This window comes from Lissotriton vulgaris, chromosome 1_1 (genome assembly GCF_964263255.1).
Source record: "Lissotriton vulgaris chromosome 1_1, aLisVul1.2, whole genome shotgun sequence".
NCBI lineage: Eukaryota > Metazoa > Chordata > Amphibia > Caudata > Salamandridae > Lissotriton > Lissotriton vulgaris.
This window is the reverse complement of record NC_141685.1, coordinates 2101134921-2101161333: the sequence shown is the minus strand read 5'-3', so window position 1 is coordinate 2101161333 and position 26413 is coordinate 2101134921. Positions and strand designations below refer to the sequence as shown.

At 44.0% G+C, this 26413-nt stretch overlaps 1 protein-coding gene across 1 annotated transcript in view; it reads left to right on the top strand.

The window, feature by feature from the left end:
* Nucleotides 1–26413, top strand: part of DYRK4 (dual specificity tyrosine phosphorylation regulated kinase 4) — a 798647-nt gene that overhangs the window by 118606 nt on the left and 653628 nt on the right. The window contains exon 3 of the mRNA XM_086939068.1: nucleotides 16206–16338. Coding sequence (XP_086795194.1) covers nucleotides 16206–16338 — 133 coding nt within the window. The remainder of the gene's footprint in view (nucleotides 1–16205; nucleotides 16339–26413) is intronic.

The window sequence follows — 26413 nt, the reverse complement described above, 5'->3', positions numbered from 1 at the left end:
GGCAGCAATTTTGAGCAGTAAGAGAAGTGACCAGTGAGGAGGAGGATACTACTCTAGAGGGGGCAAGATCGACCTGTGGGCCGGCTGATTCTCTGTCTGGAAGTGACCCCTCCTGAGCTGACCAAACCCCACTGCCACAGATACCCAATTAAGTGCCAGAAGACTCCGTGGTGAATCACACAGCTGCTGGTGACTCTAGTGCGGGATTACCAAGAGATTCGAGGAATTGCACTTAAGGCACAAGTGCGGCAGAAGTGAGGCCGGTTCCCCTCTCGGTGTTCCTCTGTGTGAGAAAAGATCAGGGGACTGAGTATCAAACTTCTGTGACGACGGTGAACGAGTAAAAACTACTCACAGTGAGCGGAAGTGGATGAACCAGCTGTCGTCTCACCAGGAAGGAAGCGCTTGCCGCCGTGCGAATCCCTGTCGTGGGATCGGAGGAAGCAGGGCCAAGCTGATCCGTGTCTCCATTCCGGAGTTCGCCCGAGTTGACGTCGGAAGAGGCGGGGAGACTGCAGAAGGAGGCTGGATGTGGGAGGAGCCCGCCGCGACTTAGGAGAACGCCCTCGACGATCCAGTGACGGCTCGACACTTCGTGTGGAGACAGCGGAGCCGGGGTAGCGAGGCGAGCGGGTGACAGCGGACGCAGGCAATTCCGAAAAGCAGTGCAAGTGGGCTGTGAAGTCCTACCGAACCCAAGTAAGCGAGGGAGAGTAATCGGGAGGGGAGGAGAGATTGCTGCCCTGCTCTAACCTTCGCCAGATTGAATGGCGCAGGGACTGTTGGAGTATCCGAACATTCCATGACTGACATTCTCTATAAGTGAAGTTGACATCCCGAACATCCCGAGGTGGGAGAGCGAGTTGGGGGCTGAAGTGAAGAGTGAAGCCTGAATCGCGGGAGGTTGTTGGGGGATCATTTGTAACACGATAAGCAACCTTGGTGATAGTGGTAATTGATAAAGTAAGGCTTAGCAGGGCCTGTGAAAACTCCGACGGGGTCCATTAGTTTTCCGAGGTTTTGGCATGTGCTAAGAATTGATCTACAGTACAGTGATCATTTACTTGTCTCCTTCAGTACTCAACTACTCGCACCAGAGCCCCGGTGGGAGGTGTTGGAACTGTGGGGGAAAGCTGCATCCGATCAAATGTAATGTATCCGTTTGATTTACTGTAAAGAAGTCTGGTTGTTCATCAAAACAATAGCAAGGAGGTGTGTGTATACTGCACATTTAAGTTGTAGGGGTTTTTCAATGTGATCTCTGCATCTGGGGAAAGAATTATTGGAACTGTCATTTGAATTTTGAAATGAACTAATAATTGAATGTGATGAGATGTACTGAACTGAATTTGCAAACCTGCTTAACGAAAAGAACCATATACCAAAGAATTTTATAAAAGGAACCAGTATTTTTCTATTTCGGTGTGGTGTCCTGATTTTTGGGGGTAATTCGCTGGGTTACTGCGGGTGAGTTTGTAAGCACTACACAAAAGCCTTGGGGGTTGAGCTGTTCCCACTCTGTGCCAGGCTACCCTATGTAGTCTAGAAAAATCTAGGTCTAACAGTATTTATAAAACAAGCATGTATCCTGGGGCCTGCTCTGGAAGGGATTGTAGGTAAACATGGAAGATGGGCGCATGTTAGCAACAAAACCACTACAACTTTACTATATGCGAGGCGGCTGCCTTGTCATTGCTACAGTAACTCCGGACTGCTCTTTCTGGGCAAGGTGTACTGGAAAGAACTGCATTGTTAAAAACACTGCACGTGTTAAAAAAATAACAAAAACAAATCCAGTAAGTTTGGAATTTAAAGTTAACCCAACTCAGATCAGACGACGGCAGTCAAGGTGAGAGCGCAGGCTGCGGCGCACCTTCACCAGAGACAGCGGGGCCACGGTGTGCATATTCTGTGTTGATGCCTGGGGGTGGAGTACTGCATTACCTTGATATTTGTCACAGTTATTATTCACCCGATTGGTGTTGGTTTCTGAAGAGTTAAGGATATTATTACAACGCCGGATAGGAACACATTCTAATTGCCGTTTTTAATTGCTACCAAGTTTTGAGACTGAGATAGACCTGACTCACTGAAAGCCATGTATGTAAGTAGTAGGGTTACTGGGTTTTGAATACTTGTAGTGTAAGCTCCTTTTCCCGGGAGAATGAGGCAGAGAAAATTACTGCCTACTTTAAGTAACAGTCCATCATGGAATGTACTGCCCATTCTCATAATGGATTTTGGGAAATTTGTAATACTTTTATTGATTTCACAGATTGTTTCTTTAGAATTTACCTACTTATTTTTTTTAATAGAGTTTTCTTGTCATTAGGCGCTACTTAGTAGCACTAGTGCTTTGACAGAAGTTTGCCTGTGTTGTCCCTTTCCTGACAGATGGAGATTGTAAGATTCTGTACTTTCCAAAACTAGTTCTCGGTAAGCCTGTGCTGTCTGTCAGGGCGCCTGGTGTGGTTTAATCGACAGTCGCCCTAAATCTATCATTAGCCAAGGAAACGTCAGACTACCTGTGATAAAGACCAGTGCATTTTGGCATCAACAGTGCATCAGAGGTGAAACGCCTTTAGTAGAAAGGGATTAGAGCAAGGCCTTGAAGTGGGCCGGGTCGTGCCCTGGTGCTCAGCGCCAGCAGTTGTTAAAAGCAGGTGCCGAGCGGGTCCCTATGGGACTCTCGATTTTTACCCTCAGGGTGAAAAAAAACCTTAACTTGGCAATAGTACAACCTGTCACTGCACTTGATGTAAGTTCAAAGGGACTCGTTTTTCAGTTTTATATAGGGAAAACTTGGAGCGCTTTACATGAGCACCAGTTATATTACACAAAATGTATTTTCATTTTTTGAATGACAGGATGTTCAGTGAGCCAACGCGAGGATCGAACCTGCTTTCTCAGGTCGAAGGTGGGTCGAAGGTCGGCTGCTCTAGTGTTATGCCACAAGCTCGGCCTCAAGAGCGAGTAGCCTTCTCAATATTCTATACAACAAAGTGATAGTTGTTGGCTATTTATCTTATGCAGCCTGTGGACACTAGGGCAAAACCATCCTTTGCCACAGGGAAGAGAACAGTTTAACCTAAAGTGAGCACCTAGAACACACATTTCGTCGCTTTTCGTCTCCCTCAGAAAATGGGAAAGGCTTGTCATCGCTATAGAGGACACAAGAAGGAAAGTCTGAGGAAAGCTAGATGAAGACTGGTTGTTTTTAGGGGAGACAGAGCTGAAGTATCCTCATTGAGTGAAAGTCGCAATTCACCCACATGGGTGATTTGGTGTCACACAGAAATACAGCTCGGAAGTCTTCAAAAACGCATGCAAGACCCTTGCCTTTTTGATAGGGCTACTGTCCGAAAAATTAATTCCTTCACCCATTTTAGAGAAACATACTCGTGGGGACACTAGAGAGGATATAATTCGCTTATAGAACTTCGTGAAGCACATGGCTTGTACTAAGAACAATTTTCCGGAGCTTCTCCTATATCTGACTTCAATGCTTCGTATATTCTCTTGTCATCAGTCTTCCTTCCCACACTCTGGATTGGACCTCCCCCGCTTGTTTGGCCTCTTAGCATTTACTCCACTCTTTGCTGTGACTCTGAGGTCCCATGCAGTTTTGTCTCAGGACCATTCTCTCGCCTGCTAAATCACTATCAGGCACATGCATCAATAGTGCATTTTGCGATTCCTTAATTGCGAAAAATAAGGAATCCCAATTAAGGAATTGCAAAATGCAATGCATCAAGAAATTGCAAAAAAAAAGTGATTTCTTAATATTCCTTGATTGCGACTCGCAATTTGAGAGTCGCAATTAAGGAATACCTCCCCATTCTTTCCTATGGGAAGACATTCTCAATTTGCGATTAGCAATTAGCGACTCGCAAATTGAGAATGCGATTTCAAGGGTGCAGGGGTGTCTAAAGGACACCATGTTGCACCCCTGAAATCAATCTGTGCACATATGTTGTGCACACACATGCCCTTAGGGCATGTGTGTGCACAACCCGAAACTTTGAAAAATGCACCAAAGTGCATTTTTCAAAGTTTTCGCAAATTACCATGAGTTTCAACCTCATGGTAATTTGCTCCCCCAAATTGCCAAATCGCAATTGTTAAAAGTTTCATGCATTGCCTTTAAGGAATCGCAAAATGCGATTCCTTAAATGCAATCACAATTTGAGAATTCGCAAATATTTGCGATTTCTCAAATTGCGAGGGCCTTCACCCTTCATGCATTCCAAAAGCAGATTTTGCGATCGCAAACGGGCGATTTTTGCGAATTGCACCGCTTGCGATCGCAAAATCCTTTGATGCATGTACCTGTATGTTTATACTGCCACTAACAGTGCATGTACTACGTTATTACTATTTAATAAAATTAAAATGACACTTGCTCTAGGAATCTCATCTGCTTTACCAGGAGATCCCGCGGAGGCACTTCCCTGATATCACCTCGACAGGGGTGAGCCACAATCTCCTAATGTTAAGGAAGCTACCCCAAAACATGTATTTGCGTTTTAAGGCAAGTTCTAGCAAATGGTCGCCAGGTAATCACAAAAGGCCGCAAAAAAGATACAAAACATTTGGGTGCGGCATTGCTGCTGGTCAGTTCATCCACAAATCCACAGGCAAAGTAAGGTAACTGAGAGCACCAATGGGTGGGTGAAATGCGTATCTTGGTGATTTTGACAGCTCCGTTGAAGAATTAAGTCTCCCTGAGGCGTTGCTAACTAAGCACGCTCTCTTGGTAAAGGGCCACGACTGAGACACAAAGGCTAGCATTCAGTCAACGGCCCCATCCAACCCCACGCATGCAAACAACTCTCATAAATCTCTTTGTTCATCTATTGATTAAAGTAAGACAAAAAAACTGCAATCTCGGAGTGATAGTGGGAGCCGGCACAGGGAAACAAGCATAATTAAATTAAACTGCTCGCTCCCGCAGCATACTCAACCCTGCGTGCTTCTCTTTGTCCTGGTTCGTTTCCCTGCTTGTGCTGTCTCTGCCTTTCGCCGTGAATTGCCTGTGTTGCAAACATGAACGTAACTTCTTCAGCATGAAAAGCATTGAATGCGCATTTGATGCGGACAAGTCAGGCAAAATAGAGTGTGACCTCCCCCAGCCAATCCCAGCACAAAACAAGCATTTAAAAATGCAATAGGTCTCATGTTTACGTGAGACCTATTGCATTGTAAATAAAATTGCAGGCGTCGAAGAAGGTACCAATGGGAGTGGGAGGGGGGTGGTGGTGGGCAGAGAAGCTATCGACAGCGGGAGGGAATGGGGAGGCAGGGGAACAAAAACATTTGGAAAGTAAAGGGGCTGATATCTATCGTAGGAGAAAATGACGACATGGCAGTCAGGAGGCAAGATTAAATTGCTAAAAACCAATCATATTGCAGCATTAAGCATTTCAGACAATCACAAAGATAGGCGGAAACTGGGCGGAGCTTCCCCCACTATATTGTATACAGCATCTCTCGGCGAGACAGCGTGTGCGCTGCCTAGGCGAGACCTAAAAATTCATAATCAGTTGTTTTGCACAACACTGCTACCAAATGTGGTTTGAATGCGGTATGTATCGCAGTTTCTTGTGAAGATGCACCGCTAGTAGTGTTTTCACCTTTCCAAGAGAAAAATATAGCAGTTTGTTTTTGTTTAACTCCTTCGACGCTGATGACGAGCTCAGCTCGTCATGAGGTACACCTCTCGTATGCTCATGACGAGCTGAGCTCGTCATGAACCGCGGGTTTTTCAAAATGTCAGCGCACAGCGGAAAAATGCGCCGCACCAATGCGGTTAAAGAGTGTGCATAGGCCAGGGCATGGTACGGAATATGTCTTTAAACAAAGTCGCATGTATTCATTTGTAACAAGACTTTTCTGTCTTTTTTTCCTTTAATTATTAGTCGAGAAGCCTTAAGGAAGCTCAAGAACACATTTAAAAGTGCTTCCTATTTATATTTGCTGTTTAAAGTATGTACAGATAAGGTCTAAATATACCACTTTAGACGACTTTGCGCCGGTAGAAAACTGGCCAGGTGGCAACCCTTGTCAAGTCAATATACTTTATTTTGATTTCATAAAAAAACCCATAAAAGGGTGGGAAAACCACCATGAGTAAAATATACAAAGATATATGTAAATATTATTTTGTAAAAGATATAAAAGGTGGTATTTTTTTTGTTTCTCTCTTTTTTTCGGAAAAGAATTAACATGTGAGCAAAGCTGTCTGGTGATTTCGGAGCTGGATGATCTAAGGCTGCATGAATTGGTTAACTTGTTCTGTATTGGCCGATTCACTTGCCGCGTTTTTTAGAAAGTTTATGGCTCTGCAGGACAGTAGGATGGATGAGCCCATGAGACAGTGAATCAATGCTGCTCTACAAGTTCTTATTTGTTCCTTCCTGAAGACCTCCGGAAGGCCCATTGTGCGCGTTTCTGTTAAAGCAGGGCAAATGCATAGTAGGTTCAGTAAGGACTTTCTCAAGCTCCGCACAGGCGGCATTCCTTTGATTGCCATACGTATTTCCATTTTGGGGTTAGGTCCTTTGATGGGTATGACCCAAGCCTTAATAAAGTGAAAAAGTGTTTTTTCTGATGCGGGAAGTGATCTTGCAAGTAGGATTGGGGTTGCAACCTCTGGTATGGCTGCATCACAGCCCAGGCATGTTTGTTTTTTGCTAGGGCAGTTGTGTCTAATAATAAAGAATGCCATTTTATGGCTTTGTTGACCACTGATTTAAAGCCGGAGTAGTTAGAAGCTGGGAGCCATCCCTCCTCTAACTTCACTGCTGAGAGTGAGGCCTTCAGAGATTCCAAGATTGCATTTTTGAGGCTGGCTTGCTTTTCGATTTCTACCCAACAGTGGTGTGCGAGTGTGTTTTCCTCTGCGTCCCGCATCCTCCAATAGTACATGACTAGTGTGCCTTGCTGTCGGGGATCTGGTTTCTTGGACCATACTCAAGTTGGATTTGGGCTTGCGGAATATGGCAGGGGATTGCAAACAGTTTCTTAAAAATGATTGATTTTTCCAGGTTCAAGCCTGTAGCGTCCTTGCCATTCAGGATTTCTGTGCCATATGAGATAGAGGGCAGGAATTTTGCTGCTATAACCTTTAGTAGGTGGCCAGTGAAGCCGCCTGCAAGCTTGGTTTTTAAGATTTTGAAGGCAAACTGCAGCTGTTCGGATTTCATGCGACCTTGGGACTGATGAATCTTGAAGGTGAGTTTGCGATCAAGTAAGACAATGTCATCCATATATTGAAGGCTGGGTATGGGTGTTGTGCCAAGTTTCGGAGGGTCACATTGGATTGTCCGAAGGTGGTCATCCAGATCAGCGGTGTAAATGTTAAAGAGACACGGTGCCAGCACACACCCTTGTTGAATATGTGAATCTTCTTAGTAATGCTGAGCCTGTCTCCTTTCCTGATCTGGACCCACATCTGGGAGTACAGATTGATTATGGCCTCCAGCAACGTAGCTGGGACCCCCCAGTTGTGCATTTTTGCCCATAGCTTAGCTCTTGAAACCTTGTCAAAGGCCGCTTTATGGTCGATTAAACATATGTAGAGTAGCCTTGATTTTCTGAGAGCTTGATTGGCCAGGAGGGTTACAGCGGAAATGTTCGTCAGGGTGCCCATCCCTGCCATAAATCCGGTTTGAGTAGGAGGAATAAGGTTTTTTCACGCCGCCCAGTCCTCTAGATCTACCAGCAGGTTTGATGCGTAGATTTTAGCCTCCATATCGATTAACGCAATCAATCTGTAATTTGAAGGATCGGAACGGGAACCCGATTTATATATTGGGCTTAGAATACTTCCCCTCCAAGAGTCCGGGATCATGTTAGAGGTTAGAATTTCCGAAAGCAGAGAAGACAAATGATTTACCCAGAATGGTGGGCTGTTCCAAAACAAGGCGTTCGGGAGACCATTAGGCCCAGGGGCACCCTCAGATCCTATTTTTTTTTGTTTTTAAGACTTGTTCTTTAAGGATCTGCGGAATTAAGTCTGAATCAGAGGGGGAGTCGTTTCTTACTGGGTCTCTAGCAGTGGCTCTGTTACTTGGTTGGAAGCCACATTCGACAATGCTTGGGGGGAAGATTTTGTTATATGATGATTCAATGTGGGCTCTCCATGTTTCCTCCATAATGTCCGAGTCATGGTGTCGTTCCCAGCCATTTGTTAACTGGTTGATGATTTCCCAGAAGAGCTTGGAGTCTCTTTGTTTGCAAGAGTAATGGAGTTTCGCCCCCAGGTGTTCCTGGGATACTTTCTTGGCCACCATGATGTCTCTTTTAAGGTCTTTTCTGGCTTTGGAAATTTGAGGTAGTTGGTCTTGGGTGGATGATGAGCCATGTGTTCTTAGTTTTCATGAGTATTTATTCAGTTGTTGTTTTTGAGTTCTGAGGCTCTTGGTGAACCATGCTGCCCCGACGGTTTTCCTGCTTTTTTGCCAGTAGCTTGTTTGGACCATTTTTGGTTTAGTTCAAAGGTGAATGACTCCCAGGCACGGATGCTAGATGGTTCGGTTTTGGATTTCTCTAAGATGCTGATACATGTTTCCATAAAGTCACATATTATCCTTTTTTCAAGTGAGGCGTTTGAGGTTGTAGCAATGAGGTTGTTGTGGCATTGCGTTAGTGAGAATTGGATTTGTGTTGTTTCTTAAGAGCATGAAGGATTGCGGTTGATGGTCGCTCTCTGCTCAAGATTTGAAAGTTTGTGATATGAGGAACGAGGTTATGGTCCGTGAAAGAATAGTCGATAATTGAGGCTGACTTTTGAGTGACCCTTGTATATGTTGCTCGGGTGTCTGTCAGGCTATGACCATTAAGCATTCGCATTGAGAGCTCGAACAGGTGGACTGTGCATTGTTTGCCAAGAGTGTTGCATCGAGTTTTGGCCTGAGTGTACCTCCTGGTGCCATTTGTTTCTTGCAATAAAGTCATATTGAAGTCCCCTGACAAATGATGTTGGCGTCGGGGAAGACAAGTTTTTAGAGTGGCAAGTGAGGCTAATAAATGGTCAATACTTGCCTGTTTTTGTTTGGGCGCGGGGTGAATGTAAATATATATGATCAGTAGGCTGGTGAAATATCAAGTTTGATGCATAACAGCCAGGGGGAATCAAGGTCTATGGCAATGGCGAGTCCGGACGTATCGGTTGAAATGAAGGTGGAGAGGCCCCCTTTTACTCTCCATTGGTTAGTCCCCTTTATAGCCAGATTCTGGAGTTCCTCGTAACCGACTAGGGGAGTAGATTTTGTTAGCAAGGTTTCCTGGAAGAGGAGTATTTTGTACTGTGTAATAAACTCCATAAAATCCGGGTCTTCTAGTTTCGTGCCGAGACCAAACACGTTCCAGGAGCAGATTTTATATCCTTTGAGTGAGTTTGGGGCAACTTGTGGATTTTTTCATGCCCCGGCTTGGAAGATTCCAGGCATTTTTAAGTTAGGCCTGGGCGGTAAATTCCGTTCCGCTCGCGGAATTTGCGGAATTTGGATAAGTTTGCGTTCCGCGGAGAACGCGAAATTGCCCAAATTCTGTTTTCGGCAACTTCACGAAATTTTGTGCGTGTTCGCGATCTCAAATGCGTGTTCGCGAGATATTTCCCCCGAGCACGCAAACAGCGATTGCAAACAGGAAAAAAGCATCCCGAACAAACAAGTCCGCGTGCTCGCAGAATTTCTGCGTATACGTGGAGATTTTAACAGTTTCGCGGAGATTTGCGTAACGCAATTCCGCAAATTCCGCCCACCCCTAGTTTAAGTGCCGGGGTCCAGTGGGCTGACTGGCTTCAGAGTGAGCAAAGGTGATTGTGATTGTCCTGGCCTCGGAGTCTATGCCTGGAAGAGGACTTTGGTTGTCCGGGCCTTTGACGCCTTTTTAACAGACCCACTGGACTTTTAGGCATGTGTAATGGGCTGGGATAACACGGGGGTCGTTCTTTTTTAGCACATTGACCCATTTTTTCAAAGGGGACCCTCTGCTGCCAGATTTGCTCAGTAAGGAGGCAGTCGGTGAACGTGGCTGTGGTTGATTCTTGGGATTCCGCAGAATGCTGATTCTGGTAGAACCCTATGCTTTCAATGTCCCCAGAGTTAATGTGGCTCAATGAAGGGAGTGCCTTGAATAGCTTTAACAGAACGCTTCTATTAAGGAAGTCGTGGTTGCCCCTTGAGACACAGTGGGGATAAAGTCCAATTTTATATTATTTGGGAAGATCTCAAGCTGCAGCACGTAATCAGAGCCATGTTTCATTGTAGTTGCTTCCCCTGTGGGCCCTGAGAGCCTCAATGGCAAGTGCGGAGAGACGTTAGTATTGTTTTCTGTGGGAGTTTTATTGACCTTTATGTTGGTGGTGGTGTTGCATCCCGGACCTGGCTTGTCAATTTTGTCAAGGTTGCGGCAGACTCTCCCGGCATTATCCTTTAGAGTTCGTCCTGTCTGGGGCGCATTGTAATTGGATCTTTCAATTCAATCCTGATGGAGATGCAGTATTTGCTATTTGCTTAAACGAGGTGTTATGCTGTTGCTTCTCTTTTCTGGTTGGCGGTTTGAATAGACAGTATACATTATCTGGCAGCGTTTGTTAAATTTTGGTGTAATTTGGACTGCTAAATGTAGCGAGGGAGTCAAGTGGGGCGATTAGGGATTCCTTATTGCTTGTTGCTGCCAAAGTATTTGAGACCTCGTCTTTAATGCTTTGTTTCCTTCCCTCTTCAAGTTGGACAGTAGTTACATTAATTGACTGACTTAGTTGTTTACTTTTTCTCGCTTTTCTAAGGCGTTTTTTCTCCTGCTTAGTTAATGGCTTAGTTACTTTGGTCGGTCTTCCTGGAGACTGATCATAGTTGTCGAGAAATTGAGAGGCCAGGAATTAGAATTATCATGGGCATTTACGGCTATGGGTGCAGATGTATTTTCTAAGATTGAAGTTGAGGAGGTGCCCATGCTGCCCATAATTTGTCCTTCCGTGGGCCTTGGGCATGCCGTATCCTTTTCCCGTGGGGCCTCGTAAACTTTCCCTGCCTTGTGAGAATTGTTTGAAAGGGCATTCCTGGTAGTGCCTAGGAGGTCTGTCAGTAAAATTGGAACTGCAGCAAGTTTATCAATGATTTGGGTGCAGTTGCAGTGGCATGATTGGTATGTAGCTTCTTGGTCTCGCTATACCTTTGCAATCATCTCGTTGAAGCTATATATTTTTTGTTCGATACCCTGGACGTGAGTAGCTAGAATGTTTAAAAGATCTACTTGGATGTCAAGCTTGTCAGCGTGGAGGGTCATGGCTTTGCTGATTGTATCTAAGGCGTTGAGCAAGAGTGGCCAGACAAAAGGTGTTGGGGAACAGCTGGATACGTCAGTGGGAGCCTGAGCGTGGTGTTCCATATTGCTGGTGAACACTGGGAGCCAGTTGCTCTGACTCTGACTTCTAGCTGGCGTGCAAGGTAAGCCCCTTTTTTTGTGTCCTTGATTTGAAAGAGTGACAGAGTGGGGGTGGAACTGTATGTGTCAAACTGAAAGAACGACTCCTCCTGTGGTTCAGATTGGCTAAGAAGTTGGCTTTTATGTTGTGTAGATTCCAGCTGATGCGAAGATTGTACTGGCCAGTCTCTGCTGTTTGTCTTAAGATTGGTAGGCTTTATCGCCTCGAGGTGGCAGCCGCCTGATAGCGTGATCAAATTGCCAAGTGGACTGATGGTATTTGAGATCAATTGAAGATTGGTGGCACCGTCATTGAGGCTTTTAGGATCTTGGGAACTAGTGAGAAAAAAGGTGAGAGTGGTGGCTGCAAGCAGGGGGTTGCTAAGACAGACTGGAAAGGCTGGAAGTGATGATGAATTTGTGCCTCAATTACCACAGGTTTTGGCCTTTGATGCAGGTCTGAGGAGTGAAGTTTATTAGAAGATAGAGTTTGGAGGCTTGGGACTACGGTGGTTGTTTTGGATGTGGCTATCCAGCCGCTCCTGTCGTCTTCACTTCTAATGATGGTTCCATCCCATGAGGGGCCTAGGGGGCCTCACTTGTGGAGGCTGTGGTAGATTGAGTTCATTTATTTGCATTTGGAATCTTGTGGTTATTGTGGTGTCGATTTTCCGAAGTAGTTTTGATGGCAATTTTTAAAAAGTCAGTAATCAGGGCCCGTTTGCTGCTGTTTTGGGCTGAGGGGGGCCTGATATGGGTCGTACAAGAGGCTGTGGAGCCCCTTTTCCACTTGGCATCCAAGGGCGATGCTGTATGTTTGCTCGGAGCCGCTATTGGCTCAACACTTGCCTCAAGTTGGGTTGCGCCGTCTGAAGCTGTTAGGATTTTCGAGGATGCTGGCTCACACAGCAAGTCCGGATCTCTACCGTGTGGTGGATCCGATCCTGACGACGGCCTGCTGAGGAGGGCTGTAACCCTAGCCACTAGGTACAAGTTAAACATGGTGTCACTAAAGGTGACACATTAAGACTTGCAAATGTGGAGCATTTTTTTTTTTGGTGCCCAGGCCTATTTGTTTTGTGAAGATCCAGACCATTTTCTACATGAAAAAGTAATCAAATAATATCCTTCGCATTGCAGTCTATGGGGGTTGATGTTACTTACCTCTAATTTTGGAGTAGAAATTCAAATCAGAAAGGACTCCTGGATTAGCACAACGTTATACTTCCATTGTAAATAACATACACCGCACTTAACAATATCAATTTCACACAGCACCCCTTCCTAATGTCTGAATGCACACAGCTGTCCCAATGTTAGCAGCTGAACTTTAAAATGACCCACCTGGAGTTTGGTAGTGAAAGTGACACATTGTGTAAAAAGATTTTGGTTGAGGGAACAATCTGGCACCATTCCTATGTGAAAAGGCTGCTTTTATTGGGAGAAAGGTAGGCTCACAATACACACATCCTTCAAACATTGTACACTCTAACAATCCCTAAACATTGCACTAACAAATAATACCGAACCCTTCCCCACCCTCTAAACAATTTTTCTCTTTTTCAATTCCCACCCTTTTCTACCTTACCTATATAGCTTGTATTCAACATCTCTCCAGCTTTAGATCTCCTTATTCCTTTGAAATTATAATTTTTCTAACATTTGCTTAATGTTGTTGTACATCCTGCCAGCCCTGAGATCAGTCTTAATTTTGAATTGACCTTTTCTTCTCTCTCCTCCTTTGATATTCTCTTCATTCCTTTTGCCAGCCCCCCAATTTGTGTTCTTTGTGCCATCATTCCACTTGCCCCAGTTACATACAAATAATCTAGGCCTGGGCGATGAACTCCGCTCGGTCTGTGGAGTTTTCAGAGTTTTCTGCACTACGTCGAGCTCGCGGAGTGCAGAAAACACCATTTTGCTTAGTGCAGCAGAGTTTATTCCCCGCTCGCTTGCCAGCTGGTGCTCGGGTACAATTTCTACCTGAGCGGCAGGAAGACCAGCACGAACGTCAGTATGCACTGCACTCTGCCATTTGCGGAACTTCGCTGAGTACTTTTGTCACTTTGCCGAGTTCCGCATAGCAAAACTCCAGAACTAAGCCCAGGTCTCAAATACTCTCGCCTAATGGGCTTCATGTCATGCAGCATGGAAAGTGAAAGTGTCTGTACACTCGTAGCACTATAAAATATTGTGACAGACACTTGGTAGCCATATAAGTGCTCTGTGCCCTTTCCTTGTCTCTCTCCTAAACACATCAGTCAGAGAGTGTGGTTACCTCCCTTGAACCCAGGGCTCACGTTGTGGTGTTAAGAACTTTATGGAACTCTGGTAAATTAAAAGTGCTTTAAAACAGAACGTGCCCTTATCTTCATATATGACCAGCAAATCATGCTTTTCATTAAAGTCTGTCTCTCTCATGATTGAAGATGCCCATCTTTAGCGGACCTAAAATAGGACTTGAAGAAAGCTTGGTTTAACAGAGACTGTGGTTGGGAAAGTCTTACTTGCCTTTGATTCGCAGACACTACTTTCAATCAAGGAAGTTGCCAATGAATCAGAACAACATACTGTGTCATTAGTCAACACCATATCTTGCTTTTGAGGTTTACCTACATAGGACAGCTCCTCATCCCTTGATAATCACAACCACTACTCTTTACAGTCTCTTATGGTATGAATGAATGATGAGAATATTCAGACAAAAAATTATGTAGAAAACTAGTTTGCGACCTTTAAACATATAACCTCATTAAGAAAGGGTTTCCTTAATCTGCTCTTCCATCCTCCATTGGAAACTTAAGGTTCACCATACTCTAAATCATGTGGTTGGACCGTCAGTTTCGTGGACAGGGTACTCTGCCATGTGTGTGCCATAGTACCTTGTCCACCACTCTCTAAATGAGACTCTAAGTCTGCAGATTTTAATGTAATGCCACGTGCTACTTTCATTAATATTGTTACATTTTGTTGTGGGTAATGATTTCAGAGGCCATTGACACATCTAATACAACAAGGCAATTGCCACCACTAACATTTTGTTGTGAGCTTTAAATCGTCCTACTGTGGTCCCCTCGCACATTAACAATTTTGGCAGGACTGCACCTCGCCCAATTTAAGTACCTAGAGCAGGCATATCTCACACCCTATCGCCTCTGGAGAGCCGGGTGTGCCCATCACCTACGCGCCTACAGCTGCTTTCATGTGGTATGGACCTGCCTGTTAATACAGGGCTTTTTGTCAGGGTCCTCTTCATACTGTCTATGGTGGTAGGCAGCAGATCGAGACAGGAAACATCCATTACAACACAGGCATTACAACGTAATGCCTTTATAATGCAGCCAATGAAACTCAAGTTCCATTACAACGCATGCTATTACAACGCAGGCCATTACAACGGATATGCCTTTAATGACCAGCACCTTCCCTGAGGTAAGCACCCGGCAATGTTAGAATAGTAGGACAGGAATCCAGAGCACACTAAGTGTATCAAATCAAATTTCAATCTTCAAATGGTCATACCAATGGGATAGATCAGACCAAACATGAGTTTTCAAAAGTTTTATTACTCAACAGTGTTCTCTTCTCAGAATCACTGTGCCTGTCACTCTAGCCTACACGTGTTTCATCACAGCATGTGGCTGTGAATCTTCAGGGCTGATCTTAATGATCGAGGCGCGTTATCGGGTGACCGGTGATAATTCCGACCCGGTCCTTATCGGGTAGTTTCTGTAAAAACGAGAGCGGTACCGATGATGTTCGGTTTCCATTTCGTCAGAAAAGGGGTAGCGTGTATTGTTACACAGCATCAGTATTTACGGGCCGTTTGTTGCCCGTGGGTTGAGCTTGGTGCAGCTCCAGTTTCCAAGTGCGGGCATCGAAATTTGATTTGATACACTTAGTGTGCTCTGGATTCCTGTCCAATTGCATTAGAGAGAGGTCCCTGATCCTCTTCTCGTACAGAGGTTAAGGTTTTCCTCTGCCAAGAAGCACCTAACTTTAAACTACGATACTCTAAAACTTACCGTGATAAGTTGAGCGCCAGATTTCTGAACACTAAAAAACCTGTTCACAGACTGTATAAAAATGTTAGAATAGTAATTTACGCTGTAATGTGTTGCGATGTAATAGCAATTGTAATTGAAGCTGCATTGAAAGAACCACGTTGTAAAATTATGCGTTGTAATAGTTTGCGTTGTAAACTCATACATCCAATCGAGACAAACCCTAGGCTTGCAATATTGGACATCCTTGTGGACATGGGAGGGCCCAGAGGGGATAGGATACTGGTGGGGGTGGGGACGATGTTGGCCAAAGAGGTATAGCCAAACACTGGAGGTCCTTTCACGCCCCCGCTCTGGCTCTTGGAGGAAGGATGTGGACTGGTGTAAAAAGCTGGAGGCGACCATCTATACTGCATGCGGTTGCTCCCGCAAGTATGACAGGTTGGGGCAAATGGTGGGCCTACTAGGTACTGGGAGGACATGGCTGAGTAGAATACTAATATCCCTGCTAGATATGGCAACTAGGGGTCTAATCGGGGCGGCTAACCCATTAGGAAAGTTTTGTAATCACTGTGTTGATTTGGAGAGAGCATTGCTTGTGTTAAAAATCTATGAAACTGTTTTTATAAAATCATTCATCTGTGGTGACAGAACAGTATTAACGCCAGTGCTAGTAAATATCTAGTTTGAATATATACTATTTTAATGTAAAGCTGAAGCAAGATCAATTTAAATATTTAAGTATCACAAAAACATTTTTTATTTCAGGATAATAGACCTCAGGGCCAGCATGGAATCCAGTTACCCGCTGCTGAACGATTAGGGGAAACCAGTAACAAGATTTTGCCAGTTAACTCCGAAAAGACAATTCAGGGTCACAAACCTCCTTTAAAACCTGCTGGTAAGGAAATGGTCTTAATATTTGAACTTCTTTTGTTTACAGTGTAACCTTGGATGAATGTGGGCATTTAGATCCATTTGCCACATAAAGGGCTGTCAACATGGAGCTAAGCTACTTGATTTTACTTTCCTGCTCCACACCAGTCTGTGTCGGGAACGTTAGACTGACTTACAAATACTAGTTCCCAAATATTTTGATGTTTTGCCTCTGTAAGAAGCCAACACGTGCAGATTTGTTTCTCATATGTGTAGTTGCTCTTTCCTTTTTGGTATCAGTTTCCATGTTTTCAAAATGTTGGTAGAGGTTACTACCACTGATACAGTCTTTTGCTACCATTTTTTAGGAATAATTCTAACATTGATTATTTGATTTGTTTGTTGAATTGTTTTGGGGTGAAATCAGATTTTTCGATTTTGGTAGAAGAATGGAAAAAGCAACATTATCTAAATGGAAACCTCCCTGACTGCCCAGTAGGTGTTTATGTGAGATCATAAAAAACGTACAAAATAGTCATTAAGCAGTTGAAAACAATATGTACCGTACAAGAAAGTTTAATTAATCAGTACGGTCAATATAGAGTTATGCACCCGCTAAGATAAATCACACTTACATGAGTGCAGATTACATTTAGATAAAAAAAATAAAGATATTTTCGTGAAGTGGGAAGACTCCCGTTAAACAAGTTCATGTACTGGCGAGTTCTTTCGTTTGGTATAGGTCAATTAGCATTTTGTACATTTCGTGAATTCGCTATCCCTTGTCTTTCATTTAACTGAATATGATTAAATGCAGTCTCATGATTTTTTTTCACAGTTACATTTCATTGCGTTGCAAATAGTCGAATAGCAAGTTATTCCATATTGAATTCTCTACAATTTGGTGTACTTCACAGTAGGTTATTAGTGCTGAATGTTGTGGCGCTTGGCCTTCTCCCTCCCAGATGACCACATTCATTGTTAATGTTATTACTGGGTGTTGTAAATATGCGCACATTTTAGAAAGACTTTCTTATTAATATCAAGAGTTATTTGTCTCCATTCGATTTTAAGGCAGTAGTGCAGCCCATTTCAAAGTATAATATATTTTATAGACTTGATTTGTGAGATATATATAGTTTAATTATGAAAATGTAACAATGAAAATCTGAAGAAAATGGTTATTTTTTGCCTATCAAAAAAGGTTAATGTGGGTTAACAGTCCAGTCTATTTTTAAATGGAAATCAATGAGGGACCTCTGCACCGTATCACTTTAAATAGACAGTCGACATGGCGGGACTCTATGTTCCAGTTGAAGGCTTCTGCCGAAACGCGTCGACCGTCCTTTTTGTTTGCACATGCTGTCAGAGAAAAAATAAAAATTACCTGAAAGAAACTTGGCATGCTGTGAATCCCTCTGTGCCGTGGAGACTATAGGTGGGGGACCTCACCGAGTTGCTTTAAGGATATATATATATTCACTGAAAAAAACATAGGTTTCAGGGACATTATAGTTAGGAATTACCATTTAAAAAACCTTAAAAATTCACAGAAAAATCCATAGGTTTCAGACAATTTATAGTTAGTGGGACATTTCACTCATACAAAACCATTGAAATTCCCCTGTTATAGTTAGTTCAGCTAACTATAACTAGCACACCCGCAAACCACTACTGATGACGTAAAATATTACATCATTCATGACATGGTCAATGACATCACTGCCGGTGTTTTTCTTTTTTTTTTTTTAAGAATGGGGGCTGTGTAGCCCCACTTCTTTTTATATTTTTTTGCCCTGGGGACCCCATCCCCCAGGGCTTGCCCCCTAATTTATTTTTTTAAATGGGGAGGGGGCTGCGTGGCCCCCCTCCTGAGGCTTCTTTTAGCCCTGGGGACCCCATCCCCCGGGGCTCTGGCTCGTTTTTGTTTTAACATTTGTTGTAGAGGGGGGCCGTATGGACCCCCTCCTGGGGCACTTCTGGCCCCGGGGACCCCATCCCCCGGGCCTGGCCTCTCGTTGAGGACCGCGGGGGGGTCCCCAATCCCCCCACGGTACCTGCCAGCTCCCCCGGGGGCTAATTACAAATAAAGCAGGCTTCTTTTTTTCCCTGGGATACGCGTATCCCACGATTTCGTAAAAAAAAAATCTTTTGTTTTGGCCTTGGGGGGTCCTTGTGGGACCCCCTGGACAGGCCTAGGGGGTCAGAGTGTTTCTACCTAGCCCCCTTTGCGTCTTTTGCCCACTTGTTTTTCAGTTTTCTAATGCCTCGGTTCTACCGAGACACAAGATGGCTGCCAACACTTCCTGGTTTGGAGTGTTGACAGACAGTTGACAGCCAATTAGCATGCAGCTCATGCTCGTAAAGCGCATGATCCTCGGGGGATTCGGGTACCCTACTTCGTCCATAGATATATCTATGATTTTACTTTTGATTATCTCAGGAACTGCTGCACGAATTTACACCATTTAACAAAAAGCATGATCTGTGAACCAAATTCTACCTTTTTGCCAAGTTTGCTGTAATTCTGTTCAGCAGTTCGGGCTGTAGCCGTTTCTAAAGGTCACTATGGAAAATTGCATGGGGAAAACACGTTTTGGGACCCCCCTTTTTTCCCGGCTCCTGCTTGACGAATCACCCCAAAACTTTTAGGATAGGAGCGGAGCAGAGCGCCCCATCTTCTTGGAGTATTTCAAGAAGATTCTTCGACCGGCGCCAAAGTTATTCCAAATAGAATGTTGCGGATTTCCTAGGTCCTAACTATAACTACCTACTTGCGACCGCCAATAGGTAATATATACATATATAAAAAGAAGCTGAGAGCTCTGGGTAGTTCCCAAGTTTAGGTGGAGAGCAGCTCCTGTACAGAGCACCCTACTACACAAGTGACACTAAATTTGCTCACCTCAAATGTCTGCTTTTCTATCAAAGTATTTAACCATAGGATTGGACAGTGCCATCCACGCCGAGATAGAAAGGGGCAAAGACTTTTGTCATTTCTACAGCAAAGTCTTTAAGCATAGTGACAACAACGCTGAGCTGTAAAATGTCGAATGATGTATGATTGCGAAACACGTGTCACAGGTTGCTTTTATTCATTGGCTTGGATGATATTTTACCAATCCAAAGCCTGTAATACTGTGCCCGGAGTTGTAATTAGCGTAGATGGCACTGTGCTAATCATATGCTTAAAAAACCTTAGAAATGTTCAGAAAATAACAAACAAAGGTTACAGTGATTGTACAAGCCTCGATTCCTTTCAAATCTCGACGATTTAAGTTTCTGTCTGATATCATGGATCCGCACACATTTATGGTTACCTCAACAAGTACGCTGACACTGAGTTCCTTGCTCCTTGACTCTCTAAGTAACCTGGGTCGAGGGAATCCTCCAATTATTTTAAATAACAAAACATATCACAATAGATATTAAATGGAGATTACTGTGAACAGCTGTGAAGACTACACAATTTTGCCAGCGCCGGAAGTAGAACCAGTGGAGGGAACATTGACCTTGTATCCACTAGCCTGACAGGCCTGAGGAAGTCACAGGCACAAATATGGTGACAATAACATAGAGATGCTGCAACATGCACCTCCAGACAACAAATGGCATCAGATTTCACGCGAAACATACAGACCAGGTCAGCCTTGGAGTGGAACAGCCACAACCATCACACAACTTTTGGCTTCTGTGATGAAACATGTGTTGTCTGTGCAATTTTCGGAATAAAAAGAACAAGAAAACATCAGCAACATGGATCAATTTTAATTATTATTCACTCTGTCTCATCAATCTGTTTTGAATGTACTCATTGAGAGCATAAATAGGAGTAGCATGTGCATAGGCTTGTACATACAATTGTCTTTGACCCTAGGGTCTCTTTTGAGGGCTCAGGATGTTTTCCCTCACCTTTTGCACCGCTCGATTGATTTCAGTAGAAGTTACATACACTCAGTAGGCACATTTCCTCATACACAAGAACAAACCTCCCCCCCCCCGTTTTAGTCTCAAAGGTTACAGGGATGTTATATTTAGGCTCACATTTCACTCGACAATGATGTCATTGGTAATGTCACTGACCATGTCATGAGTGATGTAATATGACAGGTCATAAGCACTGGATTGCAGGTGCGTAAGTTATAGTTAGCTCAGGTAACTATGGCTGCTGAATATAACTGGTTTTGTATGATTGAAATCTGAGCCTAAATATAATGTCCATGTAACTTTTTTTTTGCAGTGAATTTTCTATGTTTTTTAAATTCTGTTTCCTAACTATAACATCCAAGTAACCTTTGTTTTTTTAGTGAATTTCTAATGTTTTTAATTTCTATTTCCTACCTGTAACCTTTCAAAATTAGGTATTTTTTTGTGAGATTTATATAGCGCAAACTAGACCCGAAAATATCAGGAAACTTAACATGAGCACCAGTTGTGGTACAGATGGGCACATTCATTTTGATAGGCACAAGGAGATTATGTTAATAGCCCAGAATCACAGGATGTTGATACTGCGAGACATACATAAATAGTTTCTGGTGAGTGACTGAATGTATAAGTGCTTCTGCAGTTGTATCTGTAACTCCAAGAGACGATCTATGCTTTTGTGAACATCTATGTCAAATGGTTCAGGGATGGCATACACTACGTAGTACTTGGCATAGAGGAATGCAAGTGCACAAGTAACTTATTCAACTCAAAAGGACATCTGTCATTATCTTAAGAACAAAACATCACCAATTATTGCACACCAACAGCATCTTAGAAGTGTATTATGTGCTCTACAAAGTGGATTTGATACTTGAGAAAGACCTATAACATGCTAAGTGAAACTTGGAGTAAGAATACACAGACAGGGTCTACTCTAGTAGCCATCATCCATGATTCACAAACTATTTCTCTGCTTGGTTCAGAAGGTTGTGTCAGTACTTTCCTACATATGTGAGTGAGTGTAGCAGTACACCTGTATGAGTGCCATAAGATGTTGAAGTAAATGTGCTGGTATGTGACACTGTGTTTTATTCATTTATTTATTTATTTAACAGTTTTATATAGCGCTAGCCAGACCCAAGGGTATCGGAGCACTTTACAGCATTTGTCACTCGTAAGATACAATGTCACAGTAGTATGTACAATGACTCGTGACGCATCACATAATATCATCATAGAAAGCACAATATCACTCCTAAGATACATGAACACAGTAGTATGTACAATGAATCATAACGCATTGCGTCATGACTTCATAAATAGCAGAATGACGTGATGAGAATAGTTCAGGGAGGGGGGATAGAGGAGTAGTCACATGGAGAGTGAGGTAGAGGTCTTAATGACAGAGTGTCTGTGTGCTGCTGTGGGCAGGCTTCGGCGGTTAGGCGATAGCTATCAATTCGGGAGAGATCAGTTGAGGAGGAGGTCTTTGAGCTGCCTTTTGAATTTTAAATAGGAGGGTTCAGTCCTTATATGGGCGCATTTCTTGTGAAGGATCAAGATGCGTTTTTTTGTTTGCGAGTTTTAGGAGGGATAAGGAGTAGAGTATTGGTACCCCATAACTTAGATGTGTTTTATGTGCACTAAAGTATGGATTTGACACTTCAGAAACACCTATCCCATTCCAAGTGAAGCTTGCAGTGACACTGCACCATTAGCCATCACGTATTTTGTTTCTATAAGTTTATATGGCCCTAGCTAGACCTGAAGGTATCAGAGTGCTTTACATAAAAAGAAATAGCATAACGCAGCGTTACTTAGGATGCATAAAAGAGAAATCGACTAACGTAACTGCGTATGACGCTCGACACATAGATTCAAGAACAAGCCTAAAACAGAGATGAAGAGAGTCGGTGGGCAGGAGAGGTGTGATTACAGTATGCAAATTAGTTCAGAAAAGCCTAAATTAAAGGAGTGACAAACACATTATACAACTGAAACAGTCAAATAACCAACTGTCACAAATGGTAGATGCTTGGTGAGAGTGAGCTATTGGAGCATAGTTTGTTTGGCGTGTATAGTAATGTATTTGTAGACGAGAAGGACTTTCAGGCCCTGGTTTAAGCAGGAGGGGTTGCAAAGGAGGTTTCTAGGGAGCGCGTTCCAAATCCTGGGTGCATTTCCAGAAAAAGAGCGAGTCTGGGTGGTGTTCCTTTTCAGTTTCAGAGGAACAAGAAGAAGTGAGTTGGAGCTTATCAGAGTTCTGTTTTTTCCATCTGTAGTAAGTTTGTTGTCTAGATCGTTCCGGGTATGTGTGTGGAGGGCTTTATGTGTGATGCAGGCGGTCTTGTAAATACTCTTCCTTCAATGGGCAGCCCGTTGAGGGACTTTTGGGTTGGAGCGATGTGTTCTGATTTTTTAACACCAGTTATGAGTCTGGCCGTAGTGTTCAAAACTGGTCTTAGGGGGACTAGGTGGATTTCTGGCGTCCCTATGAGGATGGCATTTCCATAGTCAATTTTAGAGAGAACTGAAGATTGTACTACTGTCCTGAAATCATCAGGGGGAATAAAAGGTTTAATTTTCTTGAGGTGTTTCAGTTATAAAAGTTGGTCATTGTCAAGTTTTTCTCTAGAGCAGGGGTCTTCAATCTGTGGGGCGCGACCCCCAGGGGGGTCGTGGAATCCAGGGAAGGGGGTCGCAGATTGTCAGTTTGCCTGACTGCCAGGCTGATTGAGGGTGCGCACGGCGGAGGCCTAATTCACACCGAGGGGTGAAAAACAACAAAGCCTCATTAACAAGTAAAAGGTCTTTTAAAGACCTGTGAAATACTGTGGTGCGGCTTTGTGTGTGTCCCTGAAGGTGTTTAAGCCCGGCTCACATATACGAGGAGGGAAAGGGATGGGGGGCAGGGGAGGGTGGCTGGGGGAGGAGGCTGTAGCCCTTCGAGTTCAATGGACTTTGCGCGCCTGGAGCTGTGGGTCCTGCCTGTAAAGCACAAAGCACGAACCCTCATACCTGGTGCCTGTGCAGGAGAAATGTGCCAGAGAGTCGGTTCTTCAGGTGAGATGTTGTTACAGCCTGTCCGCCCCGCCCCCAGCAGGGAGGCACAGAGATGCCCTTCCATGAGAGAGGAAGAAGGAAGAAGACACAGAGAGATACTGACCCCCCCCCCCTCCGCTCCCCCCCCATGAGAGAGGCACAAAAAAGATGGGTGGATGAATGGATGAAAGGGTGGATGGATGAAGGATGGATGTATGGATGGATAGAAGGTTGCATGGATCATGATGGATAGATGTGTAAAAAGGTGGGTGGATGAATGATGGGTGAATGGATGGATGAAAGGGTGGATGGATGGATATGTGAAAAGGTGGGTGGATGAAGGATGGATGTATGGATGGAAGGATGAAAGGGAAGATGGATGAAGGATGCATGTATGGATGGATAAAAGGTTGCATTGATGAATGATGGATGGATGTGTGAAAAGGTGGGTGGATAAATGATGGGTGAATGGATGGATGGATGGAAGGGTGAATAGATGAAGGATGGATGTATGGATGGAAAGATGAAAGGGTGGACGGATGAAGGATGGATGTATGGATGGATAAAAGGTTGCTTGGATCATGATGGATGGATGTGTGAAAAGGTGGGTGGATGAATGATGGGTGAATGGATGGATGAAAGGGTGGATGGATGAAGGATGAATGTATGGATGTAAGGATGAAAGGGTGGATGGATGATGGATGGATGGATGGATATGTGAAAAGGTGGGTGGGTGACTGATGAGTGGATGGGTGGATGACTGATGAGTGGATGGATGGATGAAAGGGTGGATGGATGGATGGAGGATGGATAGATGGATGGAAGGAAGGATGAAATGGTAGATGGATGAAGGATGGATGTATGGATGGATAAAAGGTTGCATGGATGAATGATGGATGGATGTGTGAAAAGGTGGGTGGATGAATGATGGGTGAATGGATGGATGAAAGTGTGGATAGATAATGGATGTATGTATGGATAGAAGGAAGGATGAAATGGTAGATGGATGATGGATGGATGTATGGATGGATAAAAGGTTGCATGGATCATGATGAATGGATGGATGTGTGAAAAGGTGGGTGAATGAATGATGGGTGGATGGATGGATGGATGGTTGGTTGAAAGGGTAGGTGGATGAAGGATGGATATATGGATGAAAGAGTGGATGGATGAAGGATGGATGTATTGATGGAAGGATGAAAGGGTGGATGGATGAAGGATGGATGTATGGATGAAAGGATGAAAGGGTGGATGGATGAAGGATGGATGTATGGATGAAAGGGTGGATGGGTGGATGAAGGATGGATGTATTGATGGAAGGATGAAAGGGTGGATGGATGAAGGATGGATGTATGGATGGATAAAATGTTGTATGAATGATGGATGGATGTGTGAAAAGGTGGGTGGATGAATGATGGATGGATGGAAGGGTGGATGTAAGGATGAAAGGGTGGATGGATGAAAGATGTATAGATGGATGGATGAAAGATGGATGTATAGATGGAAGGATGAAAGGGTGGATTGATGAAGGATGGATGTGTGAAATTGTGGGTGGATGAATGATGGATGGATGGATGTGATGAGGTCTAACAGGCGCATGTATGGTTGTCGATAGTTGTTGATGATGAGGAGTACCAGTTTCTAGAAACTTTTGTTGGGAGGGGGTCCTTAAGCCTAAAAAGGTTTTACAAGGGGGTCTCGGCATCAAAAAGTTTGAAGACCTCTGCTCTAGAGTGAGGCTTAAGGACTTTACTGAGTTGGACAGGGTGAGCGAGCACTTAAGTGCATTCAGGTTCCTGAGCCACTCTTTGGTAGGTTATGACTTTTTGGGGAAAACAGTAATAATTCTGTTTTGTTTGGATTCAACTTTATGTGGTTCGAATTAAACCAAGTTTGTATTTTGGTTACTGTGGCGTTGAAGTGTAGGATTTCACTAGGTGATTTGATTTTATAGTACAGTTGTGCGTCATCTGCATATAGGTGATACTTGACATCTGCTTGCTTTAGGATGATTGTAAAGAGTTCCATGAAGAGACTAAGGAGGGAAGGGGAGAGTATAGAACCTTTGGGAATATCAAGGGTAAGTTGTGTGGGTTTGGAGATGCAGAAGTTGATTTGAATGTGTTGTGACCGGTGTTGAAGGTAAGATGTAAACCATTTAAAGTACAGTGCCAGGGGGCGTGGCCAAGATGGCGGCGTGAGCAGACGTGCTTTGTCGGAGCTCCCGCCGCCGGCCGTTACCTACAGCATATTTCCTAGCAAAACGCCCTGAACCGAGCACTTCCCCGGCGGGCCTGAGGCCAGCATTGCTGCGGGGGGGGTGCAGGACGGCTGTGCGGCCGGTTCCCGGCGCGGAACCCCGGCTGGGCCCGGCCCGGCGACCTGGTGGCACTGACGGCCTGGAGGGAGCGCGGCGCGACAGCGAGGCCGCGAGGGGCGGAGCCTGCACGCCGAGTCGGAGGCGCCTGTGATAGAGCGCGCGGGTCACCCGGCTCACCAAACTTTTCCACGCACTGGGCCCTTTGCGTGATTATTTCCAATGTTAACGTTTTACCGGGGTGAACCAGGCGATTTCACGCACGCTCTTATGAGTAATCGGTTGGGTGACTCTTACACCACTTACTATTCATGTACCTGACTTACCCCAGGCACATTACTCCTGACAGATCAGGAGCTAGCAGTGGATAGGTGATAAGGGTTTTCCTAAAAGGGAGAAGATTCTACTTTACACATTTGATACCTTTAATATTACTTTAATGACCACAGACACCTTGTTGGTTTTAAGAGTTTTATATAGTATAAGTTTAGGACGAAAATGCCATTACAAGCAGGCAAATGCAAAGTAATACATCAATGATCAGTATTAAGACCAGAATGTAGCTCTGGATCAAAGTGAGTATCATAGAGTAAAAGGGAACACTATAGGGCATGAATCATATGGACATTTATCTAATACAGTTTAATCTAGGGCAAGGACGTGAGGAAAACCTAATGTTTGAATTAATAATTTTATACTATTTCCTAAACCTGATGCTATCTTTCTAACTTCACGGCAACCATACTAAGGGGAAGGGAATAAGTGGAACAATCTAGATAAACAGTCGGGTTTAGCAATGTCCTATAGGAAG